Source organism: Camponotus floridanus, unplaced genomic scaffold (assembly GCF_003227725.1).
Source record: "Camponotus floridanus strain SB8 unplaced genomic scaffold, Cflo_v7.5 scaffold21, whole genome shotgun sequence".
In the NCBI taxonomy this organism is placed as follows: Eukaryota; Metazoa; Arthropoda; class Insecta; order Hymenoptera; family Formicidae; genus Camponotus; species Camponotus floridanus.
Window position 1 is genome coordinate 750,044 of NW_020229337.1, and position 19,861 is coordinate 769,904.

The window sequence follows — 19,861 nt, forward strand, 5'->3', positions numbered from 1 at the left end:
AATAATTTAAATATTATTAAAAAAGTTTATATCTTTGACGAGTATAGAGAGATATAAATAGAGAGATATAAATACAGGAGAAATATATATGTATTAGTAGGAAACCGCAATACTCGAAAAATTTTACTAATTAATATTTTTAAAAAATTTTCAAAAATTCTAATTCAAAATAGTACTTAATGTTTTCAAACTCATATGAAAAGAATTGTAAATAAAAATAAATAAAATAAATAAAAATAATATTACAAATATTATTTCTTATATTAATTCAAATATTTTAAATATTATGTAGTAAAGAATGAGAAAAATGATAAAACAAGTATGCATTTATTTTAAAAATAATGATTATTAGTTTTAATACTAATTATTTATCTTTATTAATATATAAAATCAACTGAGGTTATCAAATAGAATTTTAATTTTAATATAAAGCATTTTATTTTATTAAACATTTATAAAGCAAGGGAAATAGTTTATATAAATAAATTTATTTTCTATTTTAAATACTGGCTCTCTCTCTTTCTCTTTCTTTCTCTCATCCTCTTGTAAAACGAACGTATTCTGAAAACAGAAGGTTGGACATATTTGAAAAAGAAAGTTATGATTGCCGAATATCGCGATAGGACCCAGGATTATATAACGAATCGCATTGCGAAATTTACTGGACGACGCTTATCATATTATTCCACGTTACTTTATTGAATGTCATGTGTTAAAACTCGTTTTTCAAGCTGGCCTTTGATTGTATTTTGCTTGACTGCAGAAGTTGTGCGTGAAATTAATCATGTTAATTGTATGCTAAATATGAAAATAAATTACATAATACGCGAGTAATTAACAGAAAAACTCATTGATCTTATCATGTATACGATTTATCGGATTCTAAATATGGAAGTTTTACAAGAGAATTATCACTTATTTATGTAAAATCTCTCTACCTCGCCTATATATGTTTTCGTAAAAGAAGAACTCATTTCGCGATATGATCGAGCAACTCGCAGTATTCGCTTTACAAACTTTCTCTGCATCGTAAAATAACGCGTTACATTTTGCAATATGGATGCAATTTTGATCATATTCAAGTTTAGATATTCGCAATTTCGTAGCTGTCAGTGATACCTGCATGACTATTTTCTTACAAATCTATTTGCGCATGAATGATATTGAAGATTGGAGTCTAGTTAGAGATGCAATTGCCCATCTCAATGTGCAAAACGACATAAAAGTAACGCTTCGAAGAGAATTGCTTTCGTTTTATTTTGAAACGAAAAACATAATAATAACGTAGATTTGAAAATATAATTTCTCCTCGTTATGACATACGCTCTTTCTAAAATGGTAGATTCTATGGTGTATCAGAGATTCTTTTTACTGGCAGTCTTGATAAAAGAAATGCTCCAATTATGCAACAATAGCGTTTCGATTCGAGAGACAGATCAGAATCGTGATCGCGATCTCGAATCTCTGTCATCGAGACTCTGCCATTTCCAAATCGGTCACGCGACCTTCGTATCGCTTATGGAATGAATTCTTGGACTCGCGCGAGCGATCAGCTGAAAATCGTGACCGGATTTCTTCAGTGACCCGTCTGCTTTCGATCGCGTTACGTGTCGGCACTTTCAAACGTGTATAAATCCAATCGTCCTATCGAAAGCGCATTATCATAACGATACTGTTAAACGTCATCAGGCATTGCGATTTCGTTAGCTCCCTCGTGAGAGATCGCCCGGGTTCCTCGAGATGCGAAATCCCGTGCGTGAGACAAAACGAGACGCTTCATTAATCCGTTTCCCTTCATTCTCTTCGTCATTTCGCATAAGATAATGATCTCAATTATATATGCTATAGCACAAACTTCGCAATTTTAAACAATGGATCATGTGAAGAAAATGAATCGAATGCTCTTACTGAAAGATTTAAAAAAAAATATGCATATATGTAATGATATAAGAGAAAGAGAGAGAAAATTTTTAAAGAGGCTGAAAGAAAAACGTATCTTTTTCAATTTCTTCAAATATCGAATTAAAAGTGCAATTATATTATATCTTAAACTTGAAAAATATTTATATGTCATTTATTTTTCATAATTTTAATTTCAATTCAAAAATAAAATAAGGATAAAAATATTAGCTTGATAAAACTTTCTTCAGAATGATTTGTCTTACAATAGTGTTTTAACATTTTTAAAAGTTTAAAAATTAGAGTAAACATACAAATACAATTCTTAAGAAATTTAATTATACTTCGTGCGCACGACTTTAAACACAAAATTATATGTTTATAAAGTAAAAATGTAAATGATGTATTTTATGGGATACTTTAACTATCATCTTCGAGATTGCTAATCATATTTTTTCATATATATCCACGTATTTCTTCCCGAAAGACTTTTATATGCACAAAGTATAGCCTCCCACGGTGTCGGTACACGATCTACAAGGGTTAGAGATCGATAAGACGTCGCTGCAACACGTTCAGTTGCTGTTTGCTTGTGTTAACACTTCGCGAAGAGATACGATCGAGTGTATATTCTTGCCAACGCTGATTTAACATCCCTCCAGGATAAAGTCGGGTCATCTCAGAGGCCGAGGACTCGCGAAATGCCCTTCGCATCCGGTTGGCTTTGCCGTATCGTGTTCTCCGTAATGGAGAACATGAGGGTGAAAACGCGAATTTTTCTTACAACTCGTCTGACGAATTTATAGATGAGAAGGTATAAAAATATATACAAGACAGGATATGAAAATTTCGCATATCAAGATGAAGAGTTTTGATCTTTTTTCAAAAGAAATTAAAAGTTTATAGATTAAAGATATTTTTATTATTAAAGATTAAAGATATTAAAAGATATTTTTATTCTTAAAATATTTTCCTAATGAAACTAGATAATAAGATAATAAGATATTTGCTCTTAATGGAATCTCTTTTTACCTACATGAATAAAAGTCACTTTATCATGTTTGCTACGATTCAATTTACAGTCTTACGAGCAAAAACAACGCTACCTGTAGATTAGTTCGTTCTCGAGATCTACTGAAGTAACTTAAACTATCCTAGTTGAAACATGATTATTATAGCTCTTGTCTAAGCTACTTCATGTAATAAGCTACAAACGGTTCGGTGAACTCCCGACAGCTATCATCTTTATAAACTTCAGAACACGCGAGAATTTATATAACGCGTGTTTATCTTCTCGAGATGTGCGCAGGTTGAATGATTGCGATATTAATTTATAAATAAATAGATATCATGAAAATAGAAGAGAACATTGGCAATAAACAAGGCATAAATTTAACTGCGCGTTATTTACTTCATCGATTCAAATTAAAAATTTCATGAAAGTTCATCTTTTTGGAAATGTGTGAGATGTATCATTTATCCCCTTATTTATACTTTTAAGATTTAAGATCAAAATTCTCATTATTGATGTCGTAGAATTTAGAAAAATGTTTGAGAATTTTTTTAGAAATTATGGCACACTAATTGTAAGTTTATAAGACAAGCAGGCATCTAATGAAATGAATTTATATATTAAGGTGTACATAAGCACACTATTAAGTATATTACTTTCTCTACGCCCCATATGCGTCGACAATTCTACGCTTGGAATCTCTTTTCTCTTTTTCATAATTTTTGTTCTAATTTTATTAGATCGTAAATGTTATATCACACAGACCATGTCAGCGAATGTGGAATCCTCAGTGTTCCTTTCGCTTTACAACGCACGCGAGGAATTTGTATAGCATGTTGTATACTCTCCATGTAGCTTTAAATACATATACGTATATAGTTTCTAAATACATACATATATATATATATATATATATATATATATATATATAAGTGTATTTTTTTATTTTTTCGAATCTACAACGATCAAAATTATGTAAAAATATAGATCGCTTTAAGATGCAAATATATTTATATAGATATATAGTTATTAAAAAAATATTTCATTGTGTTATATGGTATCATTTTCACATGGTGTAAATCAATTTTTATTTAGATTTGAACATCCAGGGCAAATATACAAGGTGTCCCAGTTATCTTCCGTCGTCTTCCAAAGACAGATTCCTGGGATCATTTGAAGACGATTTTTCCATATATCTTTGCAATTAAATCTTAAATTAAAACTTAACTAAAGTAAACTCTATTTAAAATTAATTAAAGAATGTAGTTTTGTTAATATTTTATTTCTACAAAGCTTAATTTACGAAAAACTTCTTATTTCCAATTACTTATAATTCGAAAATTATTAGTGCCTCGACATTTTCGTTGAGGAAAAATCGTCTTCAGATGATCCCAGGAATCTGTCTTTGAAAGATGACTGGGAAGATAACTGGGATACCCTGTATTATTATAATTCTAAATTTATTTCATTCAACACAGAAATTTTTTGCTTTTCGTTAATCATTGTCTAAAGCGCAGTCAGATATTTAAAGGGATATTTAAGATAAAAATTGATTAAGAAATATTAAAAAATAAATAAAAACCCGCGATATATTACATACACATGAATATCAATAGAAAAAGTTTTCAAAGTGAATAAAATAATTATCATGTGAATCCTTAGTCTTAAGAAGGTCTGTCTTTGTCGATTTAAAATCGCATTTTTAAATTTTAGGTATATATATATATATATATATATATATATATATATATATATAATATGTTCAAAGTTAATCAATCTTTTGACATGGAAATACAATTTATCAAAAAAGTAATTAATTTTGAAAATATATAATATACATAATAATAATCTCTTATTATTATAATTTAATAAAAACTGCGATTTTTTACACAATAAATTATACAAAAAATTCTCTTAATTAATTTAAAAACTTGTTTTTAAATTCAAATATAAAATCACGAAATAATATCATATATAAAGAGCAGAAACTAACCAAAACAAAATGCAATGTCAGAAATAGAGAAAAAGGAAGTAAATTGATAGAGATCAAGCAAGAGAAAGGAAAAGTGTATCCACCTATGTGAAATCGATATGTTTATCCCTGCGACTTATCACGAGCCTTAACGAGAGAAAGAGAGAAAGAGAGAGAAAGATGCTAGATATGCCAATGAAAATCTCCTTTCATTCGAGTAACGGGGCCGTCTGGGTAAGAATTGAAGTTGTATCACGAGCGTAACACTGAAGAAAAACGAGCTCGCCATAGTTACGCGCAGGGTACATGCTCGCGTGCATGTTTTTTAACACGATGTATATATACTATTACGGGCAGGGACTTTCCGTGGGAGTGTGAGCGATCGGTCCCACGGAACGATCAAGGTTTTACATTACTGATGGTGAACAGCGCGAGAAAGGAGCGCTCGCAGTCCCGCGGGGCGCACATTCTCGGACTCATAATGTTTTCCTTTTTTCTTTTTTTTTTCTTTCGTCGCAAAACTATCGCGATAAGATCGTGATCTTGGGTCCATAAGCGTAAGAAAATAACGGCCTGTCGATTTGCTGGAACGTGTGAATCGCGAGCGTGTGAGAGCCACGCTGATTTGCGCGATTAAAGCCGCGGCCACTGAGTTCGAGTCTAATTTTTCTCCCCCTCTCTCTTTCTCTTATATGTATTTATTATTTATTACAGAATGAATCATGATAATTGGCACGCAAGAGCATAGGTGGTAAAATATCGTTCAAGCTAAATAAATAATATAAAATTGCTAAAAAGTGATAATTGCTCATTTAATAGGTATCGAATCATCAAAAGTTGACGGCGCCACTATTATAAGAGTAGTTAGTTACAGGAACGCAATAATTTATTTCGAATGTAATAAGAACGTAGGTAGTTTGCGGATATTATAATGATGATGATGAAACTAGGCGTCGCGATTGACCATCGATCGAAGGTTACAACCGATATACAACGCGAAAACGAAACAAAATAAAGAAATGATCGATGATTGTATACTAGTTCGTACTTTAATATCACAATTCGGTCATTATACTACTTTTGACGCAGGGGCGGGATAATTGCTTTTTACATAATACTCCTCACTAGAAAAAAATGAAAGGTAATCGAAAAAGAGAGCACAAATACGAATAGCCGGATAAGATCTAATCGAGGTTGCAAATTAACTATCCTCTTACACAATGATGGAATTGTCGGCAGGCACGCCCGCAGGCATCCGGAAGTGGGGTCGGTCACCCAGTTTCGTTTTGTCGGCGAAGGTCGTCCGGACTCGATCTCTCTGGTTGTCGTCGATAATCGAAGATTAATGGATTATTAAAGAGAACGGTTAAAATGATCACGTCGCTACCGAGAGTCAATCCAACCTTGAAAGCATTAGGGACTAAGCAAGTCTCGAAAGAAAATGTCTTCATTTGATACGAATAAACTATCAATTGTATCAAATTCGTATATTTCTCTTAGATAAGATGATTGAGTGTCGGTGCTTTTTTATATATGAATGCATATGAAAATCATATGGACTATCAACCTTGACAAAATGTAAATCAAATGTAAAAATAGCGTAAAAAAAGGAAAGTCGACGAATGCATCTCACGCCTTGAAAAGGAGACGAGGTCCTAGACAAATACAAGTAAAAAACTAAACGGCGCCACGTTTTAAATATCGCAGATATTTTGGAATCCGGGTCCTTCGACAATCGAATATTCCACGTGCTATAAAGTCATTGACAGTTCGTAGGAATGCAATAAGATGAGCAGCCCAGAGGCGCCAGAACGTTCGTATCGCATACATTTTATTTCCTCACCTGACTTGTCCACCATGGCATTTCCGATATTTACAACCGCGGCAAGGTAAATTCCAGAATCACGAGAAAATCTGCATTCTTATAAAGGGGGATACGAGGTCGGACCGGTATTTCGTCTTGGACTTTTTTATTCTTAGTATTATTTTTCACTCATTGGTCTATTTTTCGCGTTGCAATCATGTTAATAAAACGACAAAATCAAAGAGATGATTTTCATTTTTAAAAGCAATTATATATGAGAGACTCGAAAAATGCTACGTAATGTATTCACTGATATTCGTCCTGATTGTCACAAATAACACGGCCGCCTTATTTCAACGCGACATTAGCTTCATTACAATTAATCCGTTCCGATTAAATCAAAACAGACCTTGAATCTCTTGATGTAGGATGAATCCCAATAGGGTTCGCCGTAATTGAGCTCGGCCGATTAAAGCGTTATGCCAATCTCCGATTAAGCACCGTAAGTAAGTACATAAGTACCTCAATCACGCCATTACTCTCGATTGTCTGGGAGATGACGACGCGACGGTAATATTTCTCTAACCGCATACTTATAGTGCGAAATGTACCTTTTCGTGCTTTCTCTCGTAACACGTTAACCTGTGCATAATATACAGCCTGGAATCTCGATGGTCGCGTAGCTACTTCTATTTTGAGATATGCTAAACAAGGAATATTGATATGTCCCGTTTTTTAATAATTCAACTTTATATGCTATCTAATTAAACATTCATGTGAAACGAGAATAATTTTAAATTATACTCCCTGTAAATTTATTACAAATTTTTAGTGGGTAAAGATTAATTGTATTATTATTTTATAACCGAGCTCTTTCCACACACAAATTAAATAAAGCGTAATAATTTTCGAAGATAAATGAAAACATAGACAGTATAATTAAAATCGTAATTTTAATTGTACGAATTCCTCGCTAGGTATTCTGTTTCACAATTGAATTAAATTGCTTATGTTCTTCTCATCAAGAGTTTTCTCGAATAATGTACTCCTGTTCGTTTCGGATAATTCACGAATCGTCTTCAGCCAGAGTTTCTCAAGCAACGCAATCCATTTTGCAACTGCAATCTCACCAATTACGTCCCAACAACCTTTCGTGTTTGTGCATCGCGATTCTCTTGGGTTGGGACGTTTTGATTACACGCCTAATAACCGACGCGCAAATCTGTAATGGTACAACCGAAAGATCCACCCGTGCGAATCCGAAGACAATTACGCCAGCGATGATTTTTTTTCCCTCGAGTGAGTAATAAAAACTCACGATGGAGGCGGCGATTCTGCTAATGCGTTTTTAAAGATCTTTCGTACAGAAATTTTGAAAGATTTTATTGAGATGCTATTAAATTAAGACTTCTCCCACTAACGTTTAGTAACATCGTCTGTGCGTAAGAAAATAATACGGTACAAACGAACATTCGCCACGACGGACATTTCCGTGCACGTGCGAAAGTCGCATAAATCGGATTTCGCCGTTGTCGATGGAGGTGGACTGGAGGTAGCCTACGGAAAAGGTGAAACTTGGTTTCTCGTCGAAACGTTTTCGAGGGCATTCATTTTGTTTACATTTTTAACCAATCGATCAATTGGTCGTGAGAATCAATAGTATAATCCTTTATTAATTTATATTGGCATTATTAGCAAAATTACATATTGTATCCAGTAGAGAGATTAAAAAAAATTCTTCTCTCATTTTAAGTTATAATCTTTTGAAATATTTGACAAATCACTGATTTTATTAATCTATAAATACATATTTATATTTATAGATTCTGAAGTAAAATAAAAAACAGTAAATCAATACTAAAAATATAAAATAAGATTATTTGAGTTGAACACTTGTAAGAAAGAGAGAGAAAAATTTAAATAATATAATATACCTCATTTGAATAATATATAATTTATTATAATAAGGTATCTTTTATTAATCGAGACATCACATGTGTCAATACTAATTTAAGCCGATGGATAGATTGCATTTTAGCACTTTCATATACATTTTAAAAACTCAAATATCAAAATAAATGACTCACGTGATGTATAATTCATCTCGAACTCGAATAGTGTGGAAACAGATGATGTAATAAACCGAGGTTACGAAATTAAATCGATCGATGAAGCGTAATAGAAGAGGCGAAGCCTCGTTTCTAATTACATCGTGCATGTAAATCGCGTGGCTGTAAATGCAAATCTGTAGCTTTAAAATATATTATACCGTTAAGTAGTTACATTTTCAGCACGATTTACTAATTCCTTGCATGATATAATCTCATAAATAATGCAACTATTAATATTCACTTCAATAATTTCAGGTTTAGTATAGCGAAAAAGGTGAAATGTTAATTTTGATGTGAATTTCGGATCGTTTATATCCAATTTTCAGTAGAAATAACCTCTCTTTCGCGCGAAGTCTACGTATATTTCGATACCTTAATGTGACAAACGTAAAATATATATCATAATTTTCGCTATGGTCGACGAATATGCAAAAGAAATAAAAAGTTTGTCGAAGGAGAATGTGAAACCTCATTTCTTGATGCGCCATGGTTTTGAGGACAACAGAGAATGTGGATGCAGAGCTACATGTTTACGTTTTTAACATTAGATATTTTTTACAGACGTATATATCAATCAAAGTCAAATATATTTGAAAATTTTATAAAGTAATAAAATAAAGGAAGAGAGTTAAAAAACATTAATTTAATTTATTATATTAATATAAATTCTTTTCTTTATTTATATTCCTCAAACTGATCGCTTTTATGTTTTAAAAACGAAGATGTAACATGAATTATAAAAATTATATCGTATGATGCATATCAATTATTCGATCTTTATTTTATGAATAGATGAACACGCAAGACATTCATCATCTAATAAAAGATAAAAATGTGTGTTTCTTCATTTAAATGTGTGCTTCTTCGTTTCTTTATTCATGATATTAAAAAAGAGATAATTCGAACATAAAAAAACACATAATTTTATGCAATTAAATATTGTTATAAATTAATTAGGAACTTGCACGTAAAGCAACACACCTCTTTCACGAGATCGAAAACATAGCTTGCTGCAAAGTAGACCGTTTAATGACGCTCAGAATCACGATACTTGAATATATTAAATCATTATGCCACCGAGTCTCTCTTTCTCGGCTACGAGCGTGGGCGATGGCCCTTTTTGAAAAAAGAATTCTTGACCTACGACACGAGCCGCCGGGGATTATCTGCCGAGGGCAATAAACTCTGTTTGACGATAAACCACCCGAGTAAAAGTTCGAAGGATTTTAACGAGAGAGAAGCCCCCCCATGCGTTTCTTTCATCCATCTAATTTATGGTAAATGAAAATGTGGTTAACGCGTACATAAAGATCATTATTATGAAACACGACCTTGCGCAACGTAATCTATGCGTTAATTTGTAATAACGCCGAGTAAATTACATCGAGAAATTCTTCATTAAAATCTTTCAGCAATACTCGAACCTGTTTTAATAAAAACGTTTGGAGAATGCGTTTAGAATCATTTTCAAAATTTCCGCTCTTCCGATTTGACAAAAACTTTTCGGAAAAAATAAGTATATTTGTTTTTCCATATTTTTGTTACAAATTTTTATTTTAACCCGTTAAAAAAAATTGATTTCGATTTTTTCCTGTTTTCAACTCGCTGAATTATTTTTGATATATAATTATTTTAGACATATAAATAGGCTATTTATTCACTCTTATTAAATTGTTAGTAGCATCTATCAAATATATAATATGAAAGAGAGAGAGAGAGAGTTATATTGTGTTTCGCCTATAGTGTGTATAAGAATTTAACAGCCGCAGGGCTATTCCCGCGGAATCGGGCGTTGTAAACTCTTAAGGATAATGACCGCGCAACTCGCGTTATTACTACATTCGGTATTAACAATTAGTTCTTTCCGAGCGAATAATGATCGTTTCGAATGGTTTACGATGTAAGCTGGGAAGTATATCGCCTCGGCGGCTTTTGTATAATTCGTGTGACGAAAGCGATTGATTATCTATGTATTCGCAACGCTCGTAATGAGTGTTAATATATTATCTATACGCCATTTATTGTCTTACTAAAATCACATTTGACAATCTTGTAAAGTAGTAAATAATTTTTTTATTTCTGTTAAGTATAAAAGCAGTATAGAAGAATATCAGTAGAATTTGATTTTATCATGTCACATAAAATAACTAAAATTTTTCATTAATTCTTAAGACAATGATACATATCGTAATATTAATCAATATACAAAAAAATGATTACAGTCCCTTGAGAGATCCTTAAAGCATGTGTATATATATCTTGTATATGTCGATTTTTTATTTTTAAAACAATGCAATTAAAATATGCAATATAATTATAAAATATTTTCTATAATATTTTGAAGATATAATAAGTGAAAATGGAATATAAATTTAAAAGAAAAAAAAATTAAATCTTTAAATTTCAATGATACAAAGTACTTTAATCTCAAAATATATTCTTTTGAGGACAGATTCTTTGATTGATAGAATCAATGTTTCCTTAAAAAATATCAATTATAGATAATTATAGATTCTATAAACTATTAAGAAAGAAAAGCTTTTCTTAAAGCACTAAAAAATTTCATGGATTAATTGCTATAAATAAAAATGAAAAAATTCGTTAATGACAATATCTTTCAATGAATTTCAAAAGAAATTTATTTTTTATAAACTGAAAAGTCGTAATAAAAGATGACTTTTATCAAAATTTTTTCTAAAGAGAAATTAGCTTTAAATTAATCGGAGAATCAATATGGCATCCGATGTCTTTGATGTCTTATTATATTTCGGATTTTCAGTTCAAATCCAAAAAAAAAGATGAATATATCTATGAGATGCGATAAATTTTGACTAATATAAATATACACGCATCGTTGAATTTTCACGAGCGAGCTCTGCAACTTTATATTTCTTTTTTGTTCATATATCGCGATTTTCTCGTCGGCGTCGAGATGGGAGATGGGAAATGACCAGTCGCCAAGGATAATGGACAAGCGAGCGAAAGAACCGATATCGGTGGATTGGATACGGTAAATTCTCCGGGTAATTGCCGGCGGGGCAAAACTTACGGCGGGTGGATAAAACGAGCCACGCGGGAACATACAATCATAATATACATTCACGTACGCGGTAAATCTTTCAATTGCAACACGAAAGAACACTCTGTATATGCCGACATGCGTGTGATCCCGTGGGATACCATAATGACGAAAGAGCACAAATTAAATTCGATGTAAAAATTATACGACTACATAGTTCGAGAATAATGATACCGATTGATTGACTACAATATTTAAAATATTTAACACAATATAACTAACAAAATTTAGAGCAATTTTATATATTTCACTTTAAATAAAAATATCTAAACAATTGATAATGAAAAGAGATTTTAAAATTAAATATTTTTTGAACTGAGATTAGATCTTCTTAAATATTTCTTAAGTATTGTATTTATGTAAAATTACTCTAAAAATTTCTCTGCAAAATTTAACTCTGATAATAAAAAAAATTAAGGAATAATTAATTGAAAAATAATCGCTAGATTATTTCATAATAATCGCTTGTCCGTTCAATTTTCTTCCTGACTGTAGATATATCATATACTTTTTACAATTCTTTAGTACAATACGGACTGGGAACATAATAAAGGAGATACCTGTAGGGCATAATGTACGTGCACCCTGCGGTAAATTCGCCCGGTAATTGCAATGCGTATATACATGTATGACGCTTACCGATGGAATACCCAGAGAAGGATAATAATAGCCAAGAAATGCTTTCAGAGAGCGACATAAACGGATAAAGATTGAATGAAATGCGCCGCCACGGTGGTCTTTATTTCTTCGCATCGCATATATTCGTTTTCTCAATGCAATATAGATTGAAGGATAAGAAACAAAGAAATAGAGAGAAAGAGATTTATAATTTAATTTTGTAATAAGTTTGTCTGCATGATCATCGAATCATTGATAATTTGTCATAGTTTATCTTTCTCACATAATTGAATATAATAATTTAATATATTTCTTTTGCATACTTTCCTCTTTTATAAACAATAATATAATTACGGTAATTAAATGTAAGAAATAAAAATCTGAAGATATAAAGTACCAATATATTTTATATTCTTTTCATTATGTAAAAAAATAACAGTTTTTTAAATTATTTATTTTTATAAAATTTTTACTTGAGATACAAAGCTTGCTTTAATCCAGAACATTAAAAAAAACTAGAAGGAAACATATTTTAATATTCATGAAAAGTATTTAAATTCTTTCACGAGAATTATAAAATATCATTGAAAAATTTTTCGCATTCGAGAATGCATCTTAAATTTTTTTAAGTAGATTTATGAATATTTTAAATAGTTTTCCAAAAATATTATTTTCTATCTTATATTATTTTCTATTTTCGATGCTGATGGAAACAAAAAAATTATTGATTTCTGTATATACATAAAAAATTGAAAAACTGACCCATCTATTTTTATATTCTTATATTTTTTAATCTTATATTTTTCAAACTCTATATTTAGAATTTCTGAAAGCTAGAATTTCAGAAACATTAGCATTCTTTGAAAAGATTTGTATTTTATCCATCGTAATCGAAATTCTAGAAATATAATGTAGAAATAAAAAGTAATAAAAAAATGGAAGATGCTCTTTATGTACGCGAAAATAATCTTCAGCTGAATAGATACATATCAACGATGGAAATATCCCGTCTTACGAATATTACGGTCATATTCGATAAACTCTGGTGTTGTACTTTCTGAGCTAACGTTACGCGATCGCAAGAACATAAGAGACACCCGCGTTCGCAGTAAATCTCCTTGGTAATTGCAATACGGCGTGGTTGCGTGGGTGCTGATGGAATCCTGAGCGCGGAGCAATGGGTCGGGACGCATTTTTCAAGAACATAAAGCTGTAAGAGCTTTAGTGAATCGGTGAACGTGAAGGCTCGCATAAGGAGTTGAGTCTCTCTCTTTCTTTTTCTTTCTTTCAAATCTAGTTAATATCAGACAAAACTTGTGTACAATTTATTGTATTACTGCAAATTCTAAATTCTTTTCTTATTCAATCAATACTATTTATCTTTCTAAGCTTTGAATTGAAATCGAATTGTAATTAAACTGCAAATTAAAATCTAATTGACTTTGAAAATACGTATATTTAAAGAATAAAAAATCATGTGTTAACTATAATTAAATTATTCACAATCACGATACATGTAAATCATTTCCTGTGCATGCACTTAAAGAATTTGCAGAGAATAAACCGCGTTTCTCTCAACCCCTGTTTCTCTCTTTTTCTCTGTCTTTCCGAGCCGCGAATATTTTTACCTCAACATAAGCATAGCCGAGAATGTAATGATTTTTTCGTGTCGACGGATAAAATGGTCGAGGGCTGCCTGTAATGCAGAGTATAAACACCGCCGGTAAATTCCCCTGATAATTGCGAAGCGACGCGGAATCCTGGAGAAAAGATAATAGCTGAAAGGGGGAGAGAGAAAAGAAAAAGAAAGAGAAAGAAAGAGAACAGAGCGTTTTTCAAATGTATTTCTCTTTCGCATCTATTTGCGTGAGTGCCTACCGAGAGAGACATGAGGATAACAAATCCATATGGGCTTCAAGGTACCGATTTTATTACTTTGCGCGATCGTAGTTCCGTCCTGTCTGGGAATATGGGGTATCCTGCGTGTGGGTAGTATTAAGGATCGTGATTTAACCAGCTTAAAAAGCACAATGATTTACGATCGCGCGCGCACAAATGTGTGTACGCGGCGGGTGTGGGCGGTTATGAATTGATCAATGCGGTAAATATCGATTTTATTTATTTCAGTGCTCTTCGCTGTCAAATATAACAAGTGAAATAATCTACAAAAGAAAAAGTGCGAGTATTAATAATCCAGAGACCAAAATCGAATATCGATAGAAATTAAAAAAAAAAGATAATGCATTTTTAAAAAGCTTAAGAAAATATTGTGAATAATATAATTTTAAATACTATGTAACTCTATACAGAAAAAAAAAACAATTTATATTGATTCTTGAAGATGAGATATGTCTTGATTTGCGTTGCCTAGAAGTGGCGCTATAATTCTTCACTTTTAGAAAGGATAACGTGACCACTTAGAGCGAGTTGTATGCAATCTCTGAGAAGCCCTTGACGCCAAGATACGCCGGCGACGTGTAAATTATAGGGCGTAGACTGCATTCCGACTGCTAAATTACTTCACTGATGCGAACCGACATTATCACGAAACGGGCCGCCTACGCGTCGTACCAGATCCGTTTCTCTTATATATATCACTCGAATAGATATATTTGATGTTATATAATTACATCACATTAAACTGTGAAATGATTGTGACGACAAAAAAACATCGTACAATTATTATATATATATATATATATATATATATATATATATATATATATAATCTCTTTCCGTTATATATACATGAATTTTACATTGCTTTACAATAATTTTGTGTATGTGTTTGTATATGTTCTATTTAGAAAATAATTAAATATATAAAAAATATACGCGGTCGAAATAAATATTTTCTTCGCGCATGCAAAGTAATTTGAGAAATATTAAAGTTTGCTATGCATGAATATAAAGCATATTCGCTAAAATATCAATATCTTAAAAAGATTATAAAAAATATAGAATAATACATTCATCGTTAAATGAATTTTATTATGTCATATCTGTAACTTGCAGAACGACAAATAAAAATAAATGTTTCGAGAAATATCAATTTATCACGCGAAAAGCAAGTATTAACAAAACCGAATATAAAGATGTATAAGATAATAGAGACTAGAGAAAGAAGCAATAAAATTCCCGAGACGTGTTTCAATCACAAACTCACTGACTCGTAAAACATTTTTATGTTCTCAATTAATCATTATAACACAGTCGACAATACAATCGTTACAGACAGCGTTACGAATGTTGATGACATTTATAGATTTACAAATTACGTAAATGTGCTGCTTACGAATTCCAGTATTTAACTATCATCTCAATTAATCAATGATTTATTAAAAGAGTAACTGCAACCATCGCGATCCGCAAATTAATTTAAATATATATATATATATAATATATATATATATATATATATATAATAAATATTTCCATCATATTATAATAATATATTATAATATATTATTTATAAATATTTTTATAAAATAAAATACCTTCTTTCTAAAGAGCAACGAGAAGGACAACGCTATTAATGTCGTCATAATTCACGAGCGCTTTCATTTTGCATTTTCATCGGTGCATGTAATATGTATTTATCAAAATCTCCTTTGCAAGAGAAAAAGGCCATTTAGAAAAACGCACGTATCCTTTGTCATGTGCCGTTGCACACCTGAGGATGCGGATCGCGCGCGATCAGGCAAATTTCTCCTTTCCTATTATCTCACCTCGACCTGGCGCGATCGCGACGGCGGATACGCGTCTTGCGAGACGAAAGACAGGACCCTTTCCTTCCCTCGCTCTACTCCTGCCGCCTTGTTAACCGATGGGAACAGATTTCTGATTGCTGCCGCCGCTGAATGCTGCCTGCGCACGGTGCAACCGAGCACCTCCGGCGGATTTCGCAAGCGGATCATTTCCACGCCAAGCCCGTTATCCACTGTGTTACCGAAATGTAACACAATACTGTTAACATTCTCCTTTGTTCGAATCCGCGATGTGGCTTCGCGTTCAAACCCCACTCGCGAGCACCTCTCGCGATGAATCCTTTGATCTATCAAGATCTTTACAGATCGCGACAAAGAACGGCTTTATGTTACTCTTATCAGTTATTTTCATAGACTTCATCCGAAAAGCCCGCTTTAAAAATTTATTTGATACGATAAAGACGAAATCGAGTGATATAATTTATCGGAGATCTCTGGTTATAAATAGAATACACGAAGAATTTCCGAGCGCGTCAACAAATATATTTGGCCAAAAAATTTTGCGAATTCACGGAGATTTGTATTCTGAAGTATCCTATCGGGGAAATCCTACTGCCATAAAGAATAAAAAATTATTTCGATCAAACTAACTCATCTATCCATTGGGAAAAAATTTTTTAAAAATCAATAATTATTGTTTCTAACGATTATTATGATAATTAAAGATTAACATGTATAAATAACATTGTTTGAATAATTCTACTAATAACCGCTTTTTTATACAAATATGTATTTATAGAAAAATATATATTTTCCAAATAATTGAAGCTTCAACCATTGAATCAATAAATACTTTAATAATAATTCGCAATCATTAATTTTATAACTGAAAATCTCTCACACGAAGCAATAAGCATTGTGTCGATTTCTTCACTCGATAGATGAGTCGATTTCGTCGAAATAATTTGAATTCGCGGCTGTTGAAGCAAAACTTCCTAGGGAAGGGAGGTGGCCGAATACGATTCGTGATGGATTCGCAAAATTTCCTAACGAAATACATTCGCTCCGACCGATTCTATCCGAGCTCGGCCAACGCCGCGGTAAAGTTTCGCAAATCGGTCGTTTCGCATGCGAAACCGACCTACCGTGCTGTCGGATTGCAAAAGTTTTTCTCCTCCTTGTTAGACAGAAGAGAGGACGCGATCTGCGGGAGATTCCTGTATTTGGAAATGTTAAATCATTGCCGGGTGTCACGTTGGGAAGAAATAGCTTTCGCGATTTAACTATGTATTGTGTATAAATTTAATTGCTTAGATTCTTCACTCGAGATGTCTAATATAAGTCTCGCTATCGCAGATCGACGGTTAGATAGTCATATAGATAATTCACTCGTTTTTACCATCTGACAGGTATCCAGCAAGTTATTAATGCTTGTTGTTACAATGATATTTAATGAGACAACGTTAATTAGTTTTTAAATTATTCTGAACAGAAATTTGAAACTAATAAATGCAGAAAATATTTGACATAATACTTCAAGAGTTTTACATTTTCGAAAATATCAGACAAATGTTCTCAAAATATTTATGAAATGTAAAAAAAAGAAAATCTGCATGTAAAATCAACATTCTTAATTTTTGAATTAATATTTCTTATTTTATTGAATTGTCTTCGTGGATCAGGTATTAAAATGATTTAAAAAAAAAGATTATGAGATTATGAGAGGAACATTTCTTTGTATTTGTCTGGAAAATATATATTTACATGCATTTATTATCATTTAATAAATTCTATATTCTATATTCGAGTCAGGCCTGCTGTTTCTCAACATCTCGCATGTACAGAAATTCATATATTAAACTCCACAGACTCCGAGTAATGGAATTATATAATTGCAAATGCGCATTCTGTACAATGACCCGCATGATACGTTCGAATCGAAAGTAATTAAATAACAAAATCCTATTGAAATAAATATTCGATTATTCGCGCGGGTTTAATACTTCGATTTTACACGAGAAAAGATATTTTGCTTCGAAGTAATGAGACTGCACAATGTATTATTGGAGTCTTATTAGAACCAGTCTCAATGAAAAAAAAAATTATACGAGCATGAGAGAGCGTGTTTATAAATATAATATATATTTCAAAACTTACCCATGCATTCTCGACTGCAATGTCCAACATTGATCGCCCATGCAAGACATTCCCGTCGACCGAGAAGGCAGGGCGAGGAGGAAATTTTTCAACGTAACGAACAACGACTACCCTCGGGCGCACCCCGGGGGATCGGCAGGCGCATTAGCTTGATTTCCGCATGTGTGCCAAGTTATCCAACGGCCCGTGCATTACGTAAACTGACATTTTCGCGGCTAATACGCGCGCGAGCGAATGCGCATGCGATTCCAGCGACCTCATCGCGACACAGCCTTTCCCGCGCTGCCAATACTTGTTTAAAAATCTGCTTCCATACATCGAACGAATCTGCGGAAGTCCGCCGTTTCTTTTCCCTATCGATTTGCGATTACATGTAACCATAATCGTACAATGTAAAATATCGATATTATGAGTCTGTTTCGATGGATGTTTTAATGGATGGAATTTTTGAACGCGATCCTCTATTAAGTTGCGTTTTTAACTTGTGGAAAATTGACGCAAAGTATATTGAAGAGAGAGAAACAACATGTATAACTCGAATATAAATTATATCAATTAAGCTAGATGCATGATTTTTTGGCTTACATCTTATCACCCTCTTCGCGACGAAGAGGGGAAGAGTGCAACTGAAACTGTAAAACTCACCCACTCTCGACACGACCGCTAAAATCAGCAATACGCTGTTCACGATTATCATCTTGCCTCCTGGTTGACGAAGGATTGGTGCAGGATCACAATCAGGAACTCCTGATTCCCGGGGGATGAAGGGCGATCGATCAGCGGCGATGTTATTCGACTCCTTGTTCGCGGCGACTCTCACTTCCCGACTGAACTCCGGAACGAGCGGAATCGGCGCGCTTTCTTTCGGCGCGAAATTTAAACTCGCTCTCGGTCCGCGTCCGAATTCAGACGACGCGAACTGATCCTCGGGCGATTGTCGCACTCTAAATTTCTTTTTTTTTCTTCTTCTTTCGAATCGCGCCGAACGAGATGCGCCTACGAAAGCCGCAGTGCAGCGCCGTTATTAGAAAAGCCGCGAATACGCCATGGACATTCGCAGAACATATGCTACGGTCACGAGGAGAGAAAGGTGACTGCGAGTATAACACAGGCGAGGCGTGCTCGATACCTCCTGTCTTCTTGGCATAGTCACCTTTCTAACTGAGCGCGGCAACAAAGAAGGGAGTCTTGGTGCCGCACCACCACCGTGTATCGCCCACCACCTCGGACGTTCACGATCACCAGGAATGGAGTGGGGACTGGTCGGGTGGTGGACGAAATCCGCCTTCCTGAAATTTTTTTTCACCTCTCCCCGTCGCGTTGTTAACCCTGAAACCGCATCCGATTTTTCCGCGACCAAGACGGAGGAAAGGGTTGCACTCGATCAGAGTCACTCGCCAATTGTCTACTTACACTTTAATCGAAAAAAAATCCTTTTCATGTCTAATATTCTCTTCTGTAAATATTTTTTTACAGAAACAATAAACATGTATAACTTAACA

At 33.1% G+C, this 19,861-nt stretch overlaps 1 protein-coding gene across 4 annotated transcripts in view; it reads right to left on the reverse strand.

Moving 5' to 3' along the window:
- The window catches only part of LOC105253057, a 57,816-nt gene extending 38,289 nt beyond the window's left edge, over positions 1–19,527 (reverse strand). For 2 of the 4 annotated variants that reach the window (XM_025408445.1, XM_025408444.1), the window contains exon 1: positions 19,005–19,525. In XM_025408445.1, the coding sequence (XP_025264230.1) occupies positions 19,005–19,056 (52 nt within the window). In that variant the 5' untranslated portion in view covers positions 19,057–19,525. Of the gene's footprint in view, positions 1–18,359; positions 18,444–19,004 lie in introns of those variants that run through there. The other 2 variants (XM_011260822.3, XM_025408446.1) reach the window with 2 other exon arrangements.
- Between the last annotated feature and the right edge of the window lie 334 nt (positions 19,528–19,861).